Genomic DNA, 18359 nt, shown 5'->3' with positions numbered 1-18359 from the left:
CCGTCCCTCCTTGCTCTTCTTGAGGTGCCTTTGCATCAGCTCTCGGTGGTGGATTCCACGTCGATTTGGTGTATTTCTGAAAAGGGGTTCTTTTAAAGGAGAGGTGGCCTTACTTTTTCCTTTCCTTTTTTAACCATAAATGACTGTCTTTCTGCTCAGCACTTTTTACCATGCACTGTTTCCAAAATTTGCATATATGCAGCTCCTTGTGGGTGTGAATTTCTTCTGCTTTTTTCCCTAGTGTTCAGGATGGTCATGTCTTGTGTTGGTTTCCTAGGACTGCAGTGTCAAAGTGCCACAAACTGGGCGGCTCCGAGAGGCAGGAGCCTGGAATCGGGGGTGGGAGGGTGGTGGTGGCAGAGGTGTGCTCTCTTGAAAGATTCCAGGGGACGGGGTCCTCGCAGCGTCCAGTTTCTGGGAGCCCCAGGCATCGTGGCGGCATAACTCTAATCTCTGCCTCCATCTTCCCACGGCCGTGTTCCCTCCGTACCTGTCTGTCCCCTTGTCTTCACAGGGTGTTCTCTGCCCATGTGTGTCTGTGTCCAGCTTTCCATCTCGTAAAAGTATCTGTCGTTGGATTAAGGCTGACCTGAATGACCTCGTGTTTTTTTGTTTTGAGAACACTTATTTATTTGGCTGGAAATTAAGCCCTTGTCAGTCACATGATTTGCAATTATTTTCTCCCAGCCAGGAGGTTGTCTTTTCATTTTGTTTATGATTTCCTCTGCTGTACAAAAGTTTATAAGTTGATTAGGTCCCATCTGTTTATTCTTGCTTTTATTTCTATCTCCGCTGGGAGACTGACCTAAGAAAACACTGGTCCCGTTTCCGTCAGGATGTTTTGCCTGGGTTCTCTTCTAGGGGTTTTATGGTGTCGTGTCTTGCATTTAAGTCTTTAAGGCGTTTTGAGTTTATTTTTGTGCGTGGTGTGAGAGTGTGTTCTAACTCTGTTGGTTTACATATAACTGGCCAGCTTTCCCAGCACCGCTTGCTGAAAAGACTGTCTTTTCACTCTCGTACATTCTTGCCTCCTTTGTCAAAGATTAATTGACTGTAGGTTGTGTGGGTTTATTTCCGGGCTCTCTGTTCTATTCCATTGATCCTTGTGTCTGTTTTTGTGCCAATCATTTGTGTATTCATTTTATTTTAGGTAAGAACCCGAGGCAAGAGTCAGGCAAACTGAAGAGAAATTGGATGTTCCTGTTGGCTCCATAAATACCTATGGTAGGTCAGGCATGAGATGTTTCCCTTGGTGACCGCCTGTCCACGTGGCCGGTGGAAGGGGCAGGGGGCCAGGAGGAAACCGTCCCTCCTTGGGGGCTCCACTTCCTGCTCGGTAAAGTGAGGATGAGGCTTCCCTGTAGCTCAGATGGTGAAGAATCTGCCTGCAATGCGGGAGACCTGGGTTCCATCCCTAGGTGGGGAAGAGCCCCTGGAGAAGGGAATGGCAACCCACTCCAGTATTCTTGCCTGGAGAATCCCCATGGACAGAGGAACCTGGCGGGCTACGGTCCGTGGGGTCGCAAAGAGTCGGACACGACAGAGCAACTAACAGTACAGTGCAGTACTCGAGTGAGGATGGGAGTCTTTGCTCCATCCAGCTTCCTGGGTTTGGGGTCGTGCCCCTGGAAGCATCTTCTGCCTGTTTTGTGACTGGAGCACAGTGTGGATATAAAGCACTGCCCATGTTACCGTGTTACGTTTCTGCTCTTACCTCTGCATCATCTCCAGGTGGACGTCCGTGACGGGGGTGAGGTCACCCAGGAAGGCTGATGTTTGAAGTGCAAGGCGTGGGGTGTGGTGTGGGCGCTGCCTGGCTGCGGGGTTGGCTCTCACCCAAATCCTGTGTCTGCAGTTGGACTCTAGGGGGCAGAGTCGGAGCAGGATCCCTCAAGGATGCTGGGCTGTTCAGGGTGAAATCAGATTACAGGCTGGCCTTGGCTATACAGGGGGGCCTCGGAGATACTGCAGATTCCGGCCCAGACCACCCCAGCAAAGTGAATATTGCAAGAAAGCAAGTCACATGAATGTTTTGGTTTCCCTGGAATATAAAAGTTAACTTTATACCATACTACAGACTGTACTGGGCATTAGCTACTTGTCTAAAACAATACACATGGCCTTAATTAAAAAATGCTGCTGCTGCTGCTTAGTCGTCCAACTCTTTGCGACCATATGGACTGCAGCCTGCCAGGTTCCTCTGTCCATGGGATTCTCTAGGCAAGAATGCTGGAGTGGGTTGCCATGCCCTCCTCCAGAGGATCTTCCCAACCCAGGGGTTGAACTCGGGTCTCCTGCATTGCAGGCAGATTCTTTACCACTGAGCCACCAGGGAAGCCCTAATTAAAAAATACTTTATTGCTAAAAGGCTTCCCTGGTAGCTCAGCTGGTAAAGAATCTGCCTGCAATGCAGGAGACCCCAGTTTGATTCCTTGGCTGCTGGAGAAGGGATAGGCTACCCACTCCAGTATTCTTGGGGTTCTGTGGTGGCTCAGTTGGTAAAGAATCCACCTGCAGTGTGGGAGACCTGGGTTCAATCCCTGGGTTGGGAAGATCCCCTGGAGAAGGGAACTGCTACCCACTCCAGTATTCTGGCCTGGAGCATTCCATGGACTGTATAGTCCATGGGGTCACAAAGAGTCGGACACGATGAGCAACTTTCACTTTATTGCTAAAAAATGTTAACCATCACCTGAGCCTTCAGGGAGTCATGGTAGTAACACCAAAGATCACAGATCACTGTAGCAAACAGATAATAATGAGGGACTTCCTTGGCAGTCCAGCGATTAGGACTCTGCACTTCCAGTGCTGGGGGTTCAGGTTCAATCCCTGGTCAGGGAGCTAAGATGCCACATGCTTCATGGTACGATCAAGATAAGTAAATAAAAGGTAGTTATGAAGACGTTTGAAATAAGATAAGAAAACTGATGCAGAGATAGGAAGTGAACAGGTGCTGTTGGAAAAATGGTGCCCATAGACTTGCCCCATGCAGGGTTGCCACACACCTTCTATTTGTAAAAAAGAAACCACAATGCCTGAAAATTGCCTGTACTAGGAAAGCACCGCCCCCCAGTCGGCCTCGACACCACGAGGGGGGCCGGGTGGGTGGGGTTTGCTCAGGTGTGGACTGAGCTGCTAGCAGGTTGGGGGCTCACGGAGTTTCTGGAATCACCTCGAGGCAGCGGCTGCTGACCTTCACATGGACTGTGACTGATGGTTGGTTAGCAGCCTCACGCGGCAGTTACGTGACACTTAGCGTTAGCAGAGAGCAGTTCCATTTACCCCTCACTTTGACCTTGTGGGTGTTGGCATCGTCTTGAGGCAGCCGCGCTCACAGAGGGAAGGGGTGATGGGCTCTGGAAGAAGCAGCGGAGTGGGAGTAGGGTCACCCTGAGCTTCACGCAAGCCACCATCACGCCCTTGGGTCCTTTCTTACACGGGCTCTTAAGAGCCGTGGCTTCCTCATCCGTAAACAGGGATGATGACTGTGATTCATGCCAGAAGCCCTTCTCGGTGCTTTACACGTCTTCACTCATTTACTTCCTAACTTTCACCTACGAGGTGGGTCAATACTGTTCTCATCTCCATTTCGCAGATGAGGAAACAAGTTCAGAGAGGTCAAGAAACTTGCCCAGCGTCACACAGCGAGTGAGTGGCAGAGCTGAGCTCCACAGCCTGCGCTTGCCTGCAGCCCTGCCTTGCTGGGCACCCCAAGGAGGGTGTGGGCTGCCCTGTGTAGAAGCACCCCGAGCTCCACCTGGCGGATTCTCTCAGAGACTGCCTTCTCTTTTCCTCTCCCAAGCAGCACATACCTGAGTCCCCACCTCCACATCCCATGCTTTTTTTCTGCCTGGTAACCTTGCTCCAAATGTGAAGCCATGACAAGGGGGACGTGCCTCCTTCATAAAAGGCCCTCGATGTTCATAGGGCCTCAAGGCTTCGAGCCCGGGTTTCCCCAGAAGCCCTTCTTCCTGAAAACCCTTCCCCTCCCGTCCTCAGGAGTGTAACAAGGCAGCCTTGGTCTGGTGGGAGCTGGGGGGAGCGTGGAACCCTGGGCTGCTTGAGCAGCTTGAAAACCGCAAATTCAGGGGAGGGACTAGGTGCAGAAAGGTCCCGTAACTTGCTCAGAGTCCCACGGTGGCACCGACAGGCCGGGGACCACGGACACTCGTTCTCCCTGATGTGATCGTCTGCCACGTGCCAGGCACGTGTCAGGCCCTGGGCATTAAGCAGGGGTGGAAAAGAGGCAACTCCTGCCCCCTGAGCGGGGACAGAACTGCAGGTGCTGAGGGGCCGGGCAGCTGGTCTGGAGAGTCAGAGAGGCTCTGTGGGAAGTGACACTCTACTTATGCCTGCAGACGAGCAGGCAGTAGCTTAACTGGGCAGAAAGGAGGCCGGAGTGCTGTGGGCAGAGCACGTGCCAAGGCTCTGAGGTAGACAGGAGTCGATGTGGCCAGAACAGTGGGTGAGCAAGATGGTGGCGCCAGACACACCTGGAAAAGCAGGAGAGGAACAGGGCACTGCACATTTTCGGTGCAGTGGGAGTCACGTTGGTTATTAAACAGGAGCGATGTGGTCAGACAGACGCTGAGATCACCCACCGGGAGGGGTGCACTGGTGTAGGGCAGGGAGGCAGCAGGGAAAGAATAGGCAGGACTTGAGGGGTTGGGGGGTGCCCAGATTAGAGCAGGTACTCCCATCTCTGCCCATCAGAGCCAGCTCCGGGGTCCCCTGCCCAGGATACCCTCCCACCCACCAACCCAGCTTCCACAGCCCAGGCGCATCCCCTCGTGGTGCCTGTCACAGCTGCCGTTCAACATGTGTAGCCTTTATTTCCCGCTTGACCAGACTTTCAGGCTCAGCACACAGCTGGCATTTGGGACTGGACAGTTTGTTGTGTGTGTGGGGGGGTGGGCATCATGTATGTTGGGGGGTGTCAAGCAGCATCTCTGGTCTCTGCTCACGAGCTCTCAGAGCCTCCCCTGAACCCCGGTCCTGATGAGCGAGATGCCTTTCAGATGTGGCAGGGTCCCCCAGGGGCGTGTTGGGGGGACCTCGGCCCGGCTGAGAACCTCTGTGGGGGAGGTGGAGCTCGTGGCGGGGCCGTCTGTTCACCGCGCGCAGAGGACTCCTTTGGGCAAGCGGAGGTGAGGCGTCGACGTTCGTGGCTCTCATGAGGCACTGTCTTCCAGGATTATGGCAGGAAAAGTGAAGTGGGTCACTGACATCGAGAAGTCGGTGCTGATAAATAACTTTGAGAAGAGAGGATGGGTCCAAGTGACGGAAAACGAGGATTGGAATTTCTACTGGTGAGTATAGAAGCCGGGATGCTGTTGTCGTCCAGCGCGTTTACAAGTGTGATGGCGGCGTGTCCTGGGGGACAGATTGTCCTGTAAAGGCCTCCCTGCACCGGGGCGGCCTCTACTGCATGCTCTCTGGTCCTAGGCCCCTCTGTGCACACGCGCAGGCACCCCTAGGGTGGTGCACCTTCTCGAGTGACATGGTTGTCAGAGGCCCAGGGGGCGTCTCAGCCCGGCGAGTGTGGTTGACGGTGTGCATCTGGGTGAGAAACAGGAGCCCCCTCCCCGGGGCCGGTGCTGCCCACAGTGGTGCCTTGTTGCCTGGACCTTGGAGTTCTCTCGGGGAAGTTAGCATCCTGTGGGGTGGCGTGGGGGGTGGGGAGGACTGTGGGGAGGACTGTGGGAGGACTGCGGGGGTGGGGAGGACTGTGGGGTGGCGTGGGGGGTGGGGAGGACTGCAGGGAGGACTGTGGGGGTGGGGAGGACTGTGGGGTGGCGTGGGGGTGGGGAGGACTGTGGGGTGGCGTGGGGGTGGGGAGGACTGCGGGGAGGACTGTGGGGGTGGGGAGGACTGCGGGGGTGGGGAGGACTGTGGGGGTCAGGAGGACTGCGGGGAGGACTGTGGAGGTGGGGAGGACTGTGGGGTGGCTTGGGGGTGGGGAGGGCTGTGAGGGTGGGGAGGACTGTGGGGTGGTGTGGGGAGTGGGGAGGACTGCGGGGAAGATTGTGGGGGTAGGGAGGACTGTGGGGGTGACTGTGGGGGTAGGGAGGACTGTGGGGGTGGGGAGGACTGTGAGGACTGTAGGGGTAGGGAGGACTGTGGGGGTGGGGAGGACTGTGGGGTGGTGTGGGGAGTGGGGAGGACTGCGGGGAAGACTGTGGGGGTAGGGAGGACTGTGGGGGTGACTGTGGGGGTAGGGAGGACTGTGGGGGTGGGGAGGACTGTGAGAGGACTGTAGGGGTGGGGAGGACTTCAGGGAGGACTGTGGGGGTGGGGAGGACTGTGGGGTGGTGTGGGGAGTGGGGAGGACTGTGGGGAGGACTGTGGGGTGGCATGGGGGATGGGGAGGACTGTGGGAGGACTCCCCGCTTCCTTTCACTCCATCATTAGGCCAGCAGGGTGCTGGCCAGACTGACTGAGAAACCCCAGAAAGGCCAGTTAGGCTAGAAAGGTGGTGTTTTAGCACCGAGTCCCGGGTGGTACCCGGCCCAGCCGGGAGCCCTGGAATCTTCCTGGACTCCTCTCCTTGCCTCTCACTTCCTCAGGGTGAGCTCCCCTGTCCTGCTTGGTCCAGGCCTGGGCTGCTCCCTCCCTCAGGGCAGCCTCCACACCCCTGGCGGGTTACTCACCAGAAGGCTTCCCCGACCCTCAGCAGCTCCTGGGTGCAGAGCGTGGGAGTGAGGCTTTGGGGGAGCGGGGGGGAGCACGTCAGGGTCTGCAGGGGCCTTTCCACCCTGACTCTCCCCTGCTGCCACCCAAGGCTCGCTCTTCTGCCACAGCCCTGAGAGATGGTCCTCGGCCTCTCTCCAGCCCCTTCCCTTCCCCTCCCCCCAGCTAGTGCAGGAGGCTGCACGTCTTCCCCACTGACCCACCGAGAACACTGTCTTTCTTTTACGCTTCTGTACACACCATGCTTTCTGCCCCTCCTCAGCCCACCCTCCAGAGATAGCGCACCCGGGGGTTAGATGTCCAGAGCCTTGACCTGTCTTCCCAGGTTCGGTTGTTTGAGGTTTCAGGGAGCACGGAGCGTGAGGTGGTGCGGCGCGGGGTGGGAGCCCCACTGGCACGTGCTGTCTCCGTCCCTCACGCGCCAGCACATGTGCCCTCCCGGGCTGCCCCGTTCAGATGGCAACAAATGCCGAGTCTGTGATTTCCCCACCTGTCCCCTCCGTCGTTGTCCCTGTGAAGCCCTGAAAAGTGAGGACCTGGCCTGGCTTCTCGCAGCCTCCCCGGGCACAGCGGGCGGCCCCCAGCCCCCAGCTCCGGCGGTGGACGGAGGGATGACATGGGCTGTGCTCCCGACAGCACTGGAGTCACCTGCTCTTTAAACCTGATTTCTCCCGTCAGGAGCGGGGCCGGCAGGCGGGGAGGGCATTTGTGAGGTGGGTCAGCATCTGCATATGGTTTACCTCTCAAAGATAAAGTGACATCGTTTATCCATAACCCTGTCTCACGGGAGCTCTGAAAGGAAGGCTGAGCACGACAGCGTTTAGTACTTGCTGTCTTGTGTCTGGTGCCGTGGACCCAGCAGAACTTCTCATGCCGGGCTGGGGAGTGAGGGGGAGTCCGGTGCTGCCTTCTTCATGCCAAGAAGGGTTTTGGATCGCTTTTATTTGTTTTTAAACTTTTTATTTTCTATGGGAGCAGAGCCCATTAACAATGTTGCGATAGTTTCAGGTGAACAGGGAAGGGACTCAGCGGTACATATACATGTATCTGTTCTCCCCCAGACTCTCCTCCCATCCAGACTGAGGACTGCGTAACACCGAGCAGGGTGCAGCTCTCCTGAACCAAAGAGTGAGAGAAGGAAAGGGCTAGACAGTTTGATAGGAGGTGGATATTTGGAGATCTTGAGCACTAAGATCTTTAAGCACTAAGTGTCCCGGTCAGGTCTTAAAAATCGGTTAGGGAAAATTACTGAAAACAGCTAAATATTAACCGGTTGGGGAAAGGTGAATACAGTAACCAGGCAGATTAAGGTGCAGCCATTAAAATAATTGTGATGGTTGCAAAGCAGTTTGGGAAATTGAACAACAATAAATGTGAAGCAAAACATATTATGAAATTGTATTTGTATCCTGACAACAGCTGTGCAAAAACACCTTACACGTGGGCAGGAAGTAGAAGGAGTGTGAAACAGGTAAATAGTGACTGTGCTGGAGGGAGTGTATCGGTTATCCATTGCCAGAGTGACAGCGAGTAACAAGCACCACAAAACCTAGGGGTCTGGGTACTCCCCTGGTGGTCCAGTGGCTGAGACTCTGCACTCCCAGCGCAAGGGGCCCAGGTTCGATCCCTGGTCAGGGAACTAGATCCCACATGCCTCAACTAACTATCCCAAATGCTGCAACGAATGTTGGAAGATCACGCATGTCACAACTAAGACCCAGCGCAGCCAAATAAATAAATATTAAAAAACAAAACTTAAGGGCTTGAAACAACCACTTTTTGTTGCACGTGAGTTTGTGGGTTTGGTGGAGTGGTTCTCTTGGCCTGGCCTGCTTCACTGACCGTGCCTGAGCTCACGCAGCGTCGGCTGTCACCTGGTGGGTCATCCAGGACCTGGCTGGTCTAGAATGCCCTTGGCCAGGACCACAGGGGCTCCTCTCCACAAAGCTCTCACGTCCCTCCAGCCAGCTGGCCTGGGCTTGTGGGGTGTCGGGGGCCCAAGAGGGAGGTGGCAGCTCTCAAGGCCATTAAGGGCCAGTCTCAGAAGTGGCACGCTGTCGCTTCTGCCATTCTTTTTGGCCAAAGAACTGCATTGAAGTGAAGTGAAAGTCACTCAGGTGTCCGACTCTTTGTGACCCCACGGGCTATACAGTCCATGGAATTCTCTAGGCCAGGATACTGAAGTGGGTAGCCTTTCCCTTCTCCAGGGGATCTTCCCAACCCAGGGGTCAAACCCGGGTCTCCCACATTGCAAGCAGACTCTTTACCAACTGAGCCACAAAGGAAGCCCAAGAACACTGGAGTGGGTAGCCTATCCCTTCTCCAGCGGATCTTCCTGACCCAGGAATCAAACTGGGGTCTCCTGCATTGCAGGCGGATTCTTTACCAACTGAGCTATCAGGGAAGCCCAAAGAACTGCATTGGGTCGGCCCAAATTCAAGGGGAAAGATATTTTACCTCCTGAAGGGACTTGCTACAAAGTGACACAGGATATGGAACAAGAAGGGTAGAGAACTGGGTCCCTTTAACCGTCAGGCTACATAGTAGGTGGGCGTTTGCCTTGCTCCTTGCAGAAGTGTCTGTCGCCAGGCCTCAGGAAGACTTATACAAGGTGAGCTCGGAATAGCTTATCTTATGGGAAGGCAAAGACACGGTCAAGGACTACTACATGTTATTAAGACTCAGAAGGCAACTTAGAGAGTTCCTTCTGCCCAAAATAAGAACTAGAGCTTCAGTAAGGATAAGTGAAACAGATTGAAATTCATGATGCATGTTTGAATCTGTGAGTTCATAAACATGCCCCCCAAAAGAACTGAAACCAAACACCGTGCCTGCTGCTCAGTCGTATCCGACTCTTTGTGACCCCATGGACTGCAGCCCTTCAGGCTCCTCTGTCCATGGGATTCTCCAGGCAAGAATACTGGAGTGGGTTGCCATTTCCTTCTCCAGGGGATCTTCCCGACCCAGGGATCAAACCTGTGTCTCTTGCATCTCCTGCAATAGCAGGCAGATTCCTTACCACCCACATAATTTGTGGCACATTTAAAATGGCCACAGTGGGGAGCTCCCTGGTGGCCTACTGGTTAGGGCTCGGCGTTTTTCACTACCGTGGCCCAGGTTCAGGCCCTGGCTGGGGAACTGACATCTCACAAGATGTGCTGTGTCGCCTCTCCCCGTCTACAAATAGCCATGTTTCTGATACTACTTCCCTCTGGAGGTGGGAGAAGGGTCCTGTCCCCGTCTCCTGACCTTGGGTGGGCTCTGGGACTGCTTTGACCAGTGGGACATGGTCCGTGTGTTCTGTGTTGGGGCCCTTAAGAAACCAGCACCTTCTACTTCCTGTGTGGGAAGCCCCAGCTGGAGCCACGAGCTGCCACATGAGATGCCTGCCCGTCCCAGGACTGTCGTGTGGGAGAACCCCACACACACACAAGGTGCCAGCTGTGGACAACGCCTGCTGAGGCCCCCAGACCAGCTGGCTGAATCCCCCTGAGTGGCCTCAGTACCACGTGGGGCAGAGCGCTCAGCCGCATCCTGCCCAAATTCTTGACCGCACAGAACCTAGAGATAGCATACCACGGTGGTTATCTTAGGTAGCGAACGTTGGGTCGTTTGTTCTGCAGCGATAGGGGCCCAGAACACAGCTCATCACACGTCCTGGAGGGGGCGGGGGAGGGGAGCCAGCTCAGCATTTGGAAAACTGATGCAGGGAAAAAGTCACTCAGTCTTCCCTGGAGAAACCCTTCACGGGTTGTCTGAATTGTCCATGAAGGAAAATTTCTCCTCATAGAAACATTCCTGCCAATAAATGAAGGAGGAAAGAAAAAGAATTTTCACCATTTTGTAACCCCTCATGAAATAAGGATCTGCGTCTGTGCAGGACGGAAGCCGCTGACCCCTGGGCGACAGGGCACTTGCGTGTGGCTGATGCAAACAAAGATGTATGTGCCCGCATGTGGTGTACGCTCCTGGTTCTAGCACGGAGAAACGAATTTAAAATCCCTCACCACTAATTTCTATGTTGATTATATGTTGAGATGATAAGATGTTGGACCGTTGTTTGTTGTTCAGTCGCTGAGCTGTGTCCGACTCTTTGCACCCCTACGGACTGCAGCACGCCAGGCTTCCCTGTTCTTCACGGTCTCCCAGAGCTTGCTCCAGCTCGTGTCCATTGAGTCGGTGATGCCGTCCAACCATCTCATTGTCTATCGCCCCCTTTTTCTCCTCCTGCCCTCAAACTTTCCCAGCATCAGGGTCTTTTCCAATGAGTCAGATTAAAATTATTCTTGCCTCTTTAACTTTTGTTTTAATGTGCCCACTAGAAAATTCACCATATGACTCAGCTGTGTGGGCCACATTGTATTTCTTTTGGGTGGAGCTGCTGATTAGTCACCGACATCCTGAGGGGAAGGCTCCAGGCTGGATGTGCCGGCCAGTGGGAGCACGCACTGCCCAGGACACGGCTCTGCTCCCCATCCGCCTGCAGCTCATCGGTCCTCTAGGCCTGACCCCCAATTTATAGGAAGTGCAGGGCTCCGGGGAGCATGGTAAACGAGGAAGCTGTGAGAACCCCCGCAGAACAGGCACCCAGTGTCTTCCACAAATCAACTGCCTAGAAAAAAAATTAAGGAAGGTGGAGGAGAATGTATAGATTTAAAGACATGTGAGAGAGAGCAACTAATGTCTTCTTATTTGCAAAAGCTGTGAAAAGTATTTATCAGACTGCTGGGGAGATTTGAACCCTGAGTAACATTTGATGGTATTCAGGAATTACTGCTTGTTTTTTTTTTTTTTCTCGTTGTGGTAACAGTGTAAAATAGGACATCATATAACATAAAAAGGAGTTCTTGGGGGTCCAGTGGCTAAGACCCCACGCTCCCAATGCAGGGGGGAATCCCTGGTCAGTTTTAGGTTCGAAGGATTCATTAACAAAAGAAACACTGGTTATACACAAACAATTTCAATATTTAATAGAGGAATACTTGACTTAATGGCAACATACAGTCACTAAAAGAAGAAAGACCCAAACAGCAGAGGAGAGTAAATGCACACACGCCACCAGACGAGGCCAGCCAACACCCAGGCTTGACCAGCAGTGGCACGTCCCTCGGCATCCGGAGCCTCAGTTGGGAAAAGGTCCCAGATGGTGTGCCCACCCCACGGGTGAGACTTCACACTGCAGTTTGGGAGGCCGATATTATCAACGGTTTGTGTAAACTGCAGAAATGCAGCTCTGGTTTTACTTAAACTTTCACGATCCTGTTGGTCTCAAACCTCGTGAGACACAGGATTTTCCTGACCCCAGAGGGCTGGCCAGGACTCCAGGGGCTCAAGAGAAGATCCAGGGTCTACTCCCTTTCTTATCCAAAGTGCCACTTGACTTGCTGGTAGCAGTTGGTGTGCTTGCAGGCAGGCGTGTAGCCCAGGCAGGGTGAGGAGTCGGTCAGAGGCCTGCTCTCCGGCTTCTGAAGCCTGAACAAGACTACTTCCATTTTGACTTCTCTGACAACCGCTAGGGAAGTCCCTGGGGCTTTGGTTTTAAGGGGTCCCTGTCCTTCCTGACTTGGGGTGCAGATATTGAGTCAGTGAATTTCTTGACTTCATAGTCAGAAAGGGTCTGTCTTTCGTTAGTACGATATCAATAATCAATGTTACCATTAGCCGAGAAACATTTATTGAGCATCTACTCTGTGCCAGAGAGTGCAGCCGGTCAGGGCACAGAGTCAGAAGAGCCCCCACCCTAGACCGTTCAGATACAGTCACAGACACGCATCCTGCCGCTATGGGCTGGACCCCTCCGGGCTCAGGTGTGGGGTGGGGACAGGTAAGCTCTGAGGAACATGCTTCCTGGTCGGGGGTTCCTGGGCCTTAATGAGTCCTCCTTCCACGTGAACACACCCTGAGCTTTCGTCCCACACGTCCCTTCTTCCCTTCTCTTTCAGGATGAGCGTGCAGACCATCCGCAACGTCTTTAGTGTCGAAACTGGCTACCGGCTCTCGGATGATCAAATAGTCAACCATTTCCCAAACCACTATGAGCTGACGCGGAAGGACCTGATGGTGAAGAACATCAAGAGATACAGGAAGGAGCTGGAGAAGGAAGGGAGCCCGCTGGCGGAGAAGGACGAGAGCGGGAAGTACCTCTACCTGGGTTCGTGTCCTTTCTGCTGGCCTCACCTTTTAAATAAATAGCCATGGCATTTTTTTCCCATCAGCACATGGCACGGGGATGGCAGCTGTTGGCTTTGAGGGATGAATGTGTTTACGTGAGTTGTGGGCACCTCTTTCTTTCCAAGTGTTTACAGAATATGGAGGAGAAGGGCAGGGGGGCCGGGAGGGCTTCAGCTTTGTAATCTTGAGTTTGTGTCAGTGCCTTGGGAATGTGTTCAGGAGGGCAGGGGCCACTCCGTGGGCTGCAGACTGCCGGGAGGGGTAAATCCTGTGTCTGGGAATGCCTGGAGAGAGCCCTGTGTCCACGCAGCATCCTGCAAGAAAAGCTGGTCTGTCGGAAAGTTTCAGAATCCCTTTGCACACTTGGGGAAAATGATAGGTGAATTCTCTGGACCTCAGTGTCCTTATCTGATAAGTGGGAATAATAACAATGCCTAGCTCAGAGGTTGCTGTAGGGATTAAGTGATACAGATTTACAAAGTAACCAGCATGCAGCCGAAAGAGAACTCATTACAGGCAGACCTCGGAGAGACGGTGGGTTCGGTTCCAGAACACCTCAATAAAGCAGATACCACAATGGGAATTCCCTGGTGGTCCAGTGGTTAGGACTCGGCGCTTCCACTGCCAAGGGCCGAGGTTCAATCCCTGGTCAGGGAACTAAAATCCCACAAGCTGTGCGGTGCCACCAAAAATAAATAAAAAGAAAATTATAAAAAACAAATGAAGCGAACATTGCTATAAAGCAAGTCACATGAATATTTTTGGTTTCCCACTGCATGTAAAAGTTATCATTACACTAAACTGTAGTCTGTCAAGTGTGCAATAGCATTGTGTCTTAAAAAAAATGCACATACCTTCATTTAAAGATACTTTATTACTTAGAAATGCTAACCATCATCTGAGCCTTCAGTGAGTTGTCATTTTTTTTGCAGTAGTATTGGCTTGGCCAGAAAGTTCCCTTGGGTTTTTCCATAAGTCTCAGCCAACCCAGTAACATCAAGATTACTTATCACAGTTCACCAAACATAATAGCAAACATAATAATGAAAAAGTTGGAAATACTGTGAGAATTACCAAGATGTGACACAGACACACAAAGTGAGCCAATGCTGTTGGAAAAATGGTGCCAACAGACTTGCTCCATGCCGGGTTGCCACAAGCCTTCATTTTGTGAAAAAAAGAACCATTATCTGTGAAGCACAATAAAACGAGATGTACCTGTCTCACGTGGATTGAACAGCAGAAGTCCTTGCTCCATCAGATGCTGGGCAGGAGGTGCAAGGTAACGACACAGGCCCTGGAAAGGCAGTGGCGGTGTTTTTCTCTCCGTGGCCCCTGTTGGGCTGACTCACCTCTGTCCTCTCTCCCGTACCCCCAGACTTTGTCCCTGTCACCTACATGCTGCCCGCCGACTACAACCTGTTCGTGGAGGAGTTCCGGAAAAGCCCCTCGAGTACCTGGATTATGAAACCCTGTGGCAAAGCCCAGGGAAAGGGCATTTTCCTGATCAATAAGCTCTCACAGATCAAGAAGTGGTCCCGGGACAGCAAGACATCTTCGTAAGTGGACGGGCGTCCCATGCGCTTTGCAGCAGCTGTCTCACATCATTGGGCTTCTGGCCACAGGCTGGTGGGCTGGGCGGAGAGTCAGGGGGCTTGCTTGCTTTCCCGGGTGTGCAGCAATTGTGCAGGTGTACACCTGGCAGCAGGGCAAGACTGTGGCCACAGTAGCATCACCAGGCATAGAATCTCACCTGGAGAGAGGTGTGTAAACCAGGGTATGGCCACAGGAGCCGGGAGCCTTGCCAGCTGCTCTTTGTTCTGAAAGTTGAGGGAGACCCGTCCAGTCCTGGTGCTTCTGAGGTGGCTAAGCATGTGCTTAACCCCTGGGTGCCTGGGCTTGCACCCCTGTCTGACACCCACTGCCTGAGTCAGTTTTGTTGTATAGACTCTCGGGTTTTTCATCTGGGTAAACTGGGGACACAGTGGCACCAGCCTCATGGGGGCAAGTTGGAGATGGACCCAAGCATCGGGCAGTGTGTGCGGCCAGGGTAAGAGAAGACCTGGGCACGATCAGGCCAGGCCTCCTACCTCTGTTGGGAGCTCCTTGGAGCAGAGGACCCCCGGAGATTTAGTCTGAGGCTCGCTCCTTTCCTCTGTAAGGTTCTTCACTGCTGAGGAATGCTTGGACCATAGGTGCTGTCCTTTAGGGGTGGGCGATGTCAAGATTTTCCAGGAGTGGCAGGGATAACACCTCGTGTCCTGCATTGAAGTCTGACCGCCTGATGCCAGCCCCCGGGGGTTCCTCCATGGATACTGCCCCCACCCCCCAGCCCGTTTTCTCCCTACGAACCAGCCTCTCTCTTGATGAGAGGCAGCAAGCTTGTCACTAGCCAACTAAAGATCTCTGGTCTTTTAAAATTTATTTTATTGAGGTAAGGCTGATTTATAATGTTGTGTTAATTTCTGCTGTTCAGCAAAGTGATTCAGTTATACTTATATCCATATATTCTTTTCCGTGATGGTTTATCACAAGATATTGAATATAGTTTCTGTGCACTACTGTAGGACCTTGTTTATCCATTCTGTATATAATATTAATGCCACTGCTGATGCCAAACTCCCCATCCATCCCTCCCTGATCCCCTCTCCCCCTCGGCAACCTCAGGTCTGTTCTCTGTTAAAGCCCTCTGATGGTTTGCATCTAAGCTCAGCCTTCTCTGACGCACCCAGGTTCGTGACTCAGTCCACCAAGGAAGCCTACGTGATCTCTCTGTACATCAACAACCCGTTACTAATCGGCGGCAGGAAGTTTGACCTGCGCCTGTACGTTCTGGTGTCCACATACCGCCCGCTGCGCTGCTACATGTAAGAGCTGGGGGTTTGTTTCCATCCTTAAAACATGCTTTGGGAATTCCCTGGTGGTCCCCTGGTTAGGACTCAGTGCTTCCACCGCAGGGGACCTGGGTTCGATCCCTGGTCAGGGATTAAGATCCTGCAAGCCACGAAGTGTGACCAAAAAAAAACCAATTTGACATGACACCTCCTACTCCTTAGGACCCTTGCAAGGGTTGGTAGGGTAGTCATGGGTCGAGTTTCCTGCATGTGCAGTGCCTGGCACATGGTCCGTGTTGAGTAAGATGGTGGCTTTGACACTAATGTGAATCTTGAAAACAACTCTTTTAACCTTCCAAACGTACTCGGAGAAAGAAACCAGACACAGAAGGCCACGTGTTGTACAATTTTGTTTCTACAACACGCCCAGAATAGGCAGAAGTGTAGGAACAGAAAATAGCTTGGTGTTTGCCCAGCACTGGGATTGGGAAGTGACTGCTATTGGTCACAAGGTTTCCTTGTGGAGTGACACAGATGTTGCAATGGTGATTGTTGCACAACTCCGAATATACCCCAAACCATTGAGTTGTACACTTTAAGTGGATGAGTTTTATGGCATATAAATTATATCTTAATAGACGCCTTATATACAAAGAACCATAACAATTTTACAAAGCAACTCTTCTAAAAGGTCAAAACAAAAAGCATCTCTTATTTTTAGAATTTTTTTGTCTTTATTTACGTTTGTTTATTGTAAACTTTTTATTTTGTATTGGGGTATAGCCGATTAATAATGCTGTAATGGTTTCAGGTGAACAGTGAAGGGACTTAGCCATACATATACACGTATCCATTCTCCCCCAAACGCCCCTCCCATCCAGGCTGCCACATAACATTTGAGCAGAGTCCCCTGTGCCATACAGTAGGTCCTTATTGGTTATGCATTTTAAATATAGCAACATGTACATGTCCATCTGAAACTCCCTAACTATCCCTTCCCCCTACCCCCAACAATCATAAGTTGGTTCTCTCCAGTCTGTGAGTCTCTTTCTATTTTGTAAGTAAGTTCATTTGTATCATTTCTTTTCAGATTCCACATATAAGGGATGTCATATGATATTTCTCCTTCTCTGTCTGACTTACTTCACTCAGTATGACCATCTCTAGGTACATCCATGTTGGCAGCTCTTTTAAGACAAAAAAGTGTGATGTTTTGTTTATGCTTGTCCTCAGAGCATTGAGTTAATCCGAATTCCCACCTAGGTACAAACTTGGATTTTGCCGCTTCTGCACAGTGAAATACACCCCGAGCACCAGTGAGCTGGACAATATGTTTGTCCACCTCACCAACGTTGCCATTCAGAAACACGGGGTAAGTGTTTCTCTTCAGCTGAACTTAAGGAAATGGACTGATTTTTGTGGGTTTCTTTGTTTTTCTATTTGCAGGACAGGGTGGGTAGGTAAAAGAGTTGGATTCAAGATGCCCTGGCACTGATGAGGGGGACCCCCAGGTATCCAGTTTGGTTGCCCAAGCTGAGTGCCAGCCTGTGTTGGGGTGGGGCACTTGGAGAAAGAAGATCCCTTGTCCAAGCCCTGTCTTTCTAGTTCTGTGACCTTGGGGGCAAGTTAACTGAGTGTCAGAGCCCCAGTCTCTCCAGCTGTGAAAGGAGGTAATATTATCACCTTATGGGGCTGTTGGGAGGATTATAGGAGAGGATCCGTGCGTGGTCGTTCACTCACTGAGCACCTGCCTGGGTTGGCCCCATTCTAAGGGCTACAGTGGGCGGTATTCCCAGGCGGCTCAGGGGTAAAGATTCCACCTGCCAATGCAGAAGATGCAAGACACATAGGTTCGATCCCTGGGCCCGGAAGATCCCCCGGAGGAGGGAGGGAATGGCAGCCCACTCCAGTATTCTCGCCTGGGAAATCCCATGGACAGAGGAGCCTGGTGGTCTCCAGTCTGTGGGGTTGCAGGAGTCAGACACAGTTTAGCGACTAAACCACAAGCACCACCAGCACCGCCATCACCTCAACAAAATCCTAAACCTATAGTTTGCACACAGAGCTCCAGGTCTTATACAACCACCAGTTGGCCTTGTATCTGTACGTTTCCCTAATGGTTCAAGGGGTAAAGAATTTGCCTGCAAGGTAGGAGATGCAGGAGATGTGGGTTTGATCCCTGGGTCGGGAAGATCCCCTGGAGAAGACTATGGCAACCCACTCCAGTATTCTTGCCTGGAGAATCCCATGGACAGAGGAGCCTGGTGGGCAACAGTCCACGGGGTCACAAAGAGTTAGACGTGACTGAGCACACACACACACACGCGCAGTGATGGGAAGAAACTCCCTTGATCTCTGCTCTCATGGACCCCGGAGCCCGCGGGGGAGACAGTTGTCCAGTAATCATGTGGAGGAATGTGTCACAAACCGTTTGTGTGCTCTGAAGGTAGAGACCCAGTCCTGGAGGAGCTTGGAATGAAGGATCCCGGAGGCCAGCTGGCCAGAGGCTGCTGTGCAGAAGCGGGTTTGAGCAGACACCCGAAGTCTGAGCCAGGGCTTCCCCAGGTGGAGGTGTGGAAAGAACGTTCTAGCAGAGGGCACAGCCCATGCAGAAGGAGCATTGCAGGAGCTGAAAGCGGTCAAGGCCGCTGGAGCCCCGAGCGA

General features: G+C 52.5%; 1 protein-coding gene and 1 non-coding gene across 12 annotated transcripts in view; both read left to right on the top strand.

Annotated features, from left to right (window-relative positions):
- The window catches only part of TTLL1 (TTL family tubulin polyglutamylase complex subunit L1), a 35499-nt gene that overhangs the window by 3977 nt on the left and 13163 nt on the right, over window positions 1-18359 (top strand). For 7 of the 11 annotated variants that reach the window (XR_014081600.1, XM_081587827.1, XM_081587824.1 and 4 more), the window contains exons 2-7: window positions 1151-1224; window positions 5193-5309; window positions 12633-12841; window positions 14240-14420; window positions 15594-15728; window positions 16959-17067. Coding sequence is in view for 10 of the 11 variants with exons in the window: in XM_081587827.1 (XP_081443953.1) it covers window positions 5197-5309; window positions 12633-12841; window positions 14240-14420; window positions 15594-15728; window positions 16959-17067 (747 nt within the window). In the remaining variant the exon portion in view is untranslated. The remainder of the gene's footprint in view (window positions 1-1150; window positions 1225-5192; window positions 5310-12632; window positions 12842-14239; window positions 14421-15593; window positions 15729-16958; window positions 17068-18359) is intronic. The other 4 variants (XM_081587829.1, XM_081587828.1, XM_081587830.1 and 1 more) reach the window with 1 other exon arrangement.
- Window positions 13446-13518, top strand: TRNAG-UCC (transfer RNA glycine (anticodon UCC)). Its single transcript has one exon. It is a non-coding gene; the product is annotated as a tRNA-Gly (tRNA).

This window comes from Giraffa tippelskirchi, chromosome 4 (assembly GCF_054371585.1).
Source record: "Giraffa tippelskirchi isolate mGirTip1 chromosome 4, T2T-mGirTip1v1.2.pri, whole genome shotgun sequence".
Taxonomy (NCBI): domain Eukaryota; kingdom Metazoa; phylum Chordata; class Mammalia; order Artiodactyla; family Giraffidae; genus Giraffa; species Giraffa tippelskirchi.
Note: the sequence above shows the minus strand (reverse complement) of the source record. Positions and strands in the feature narration are given on the sequence as shown.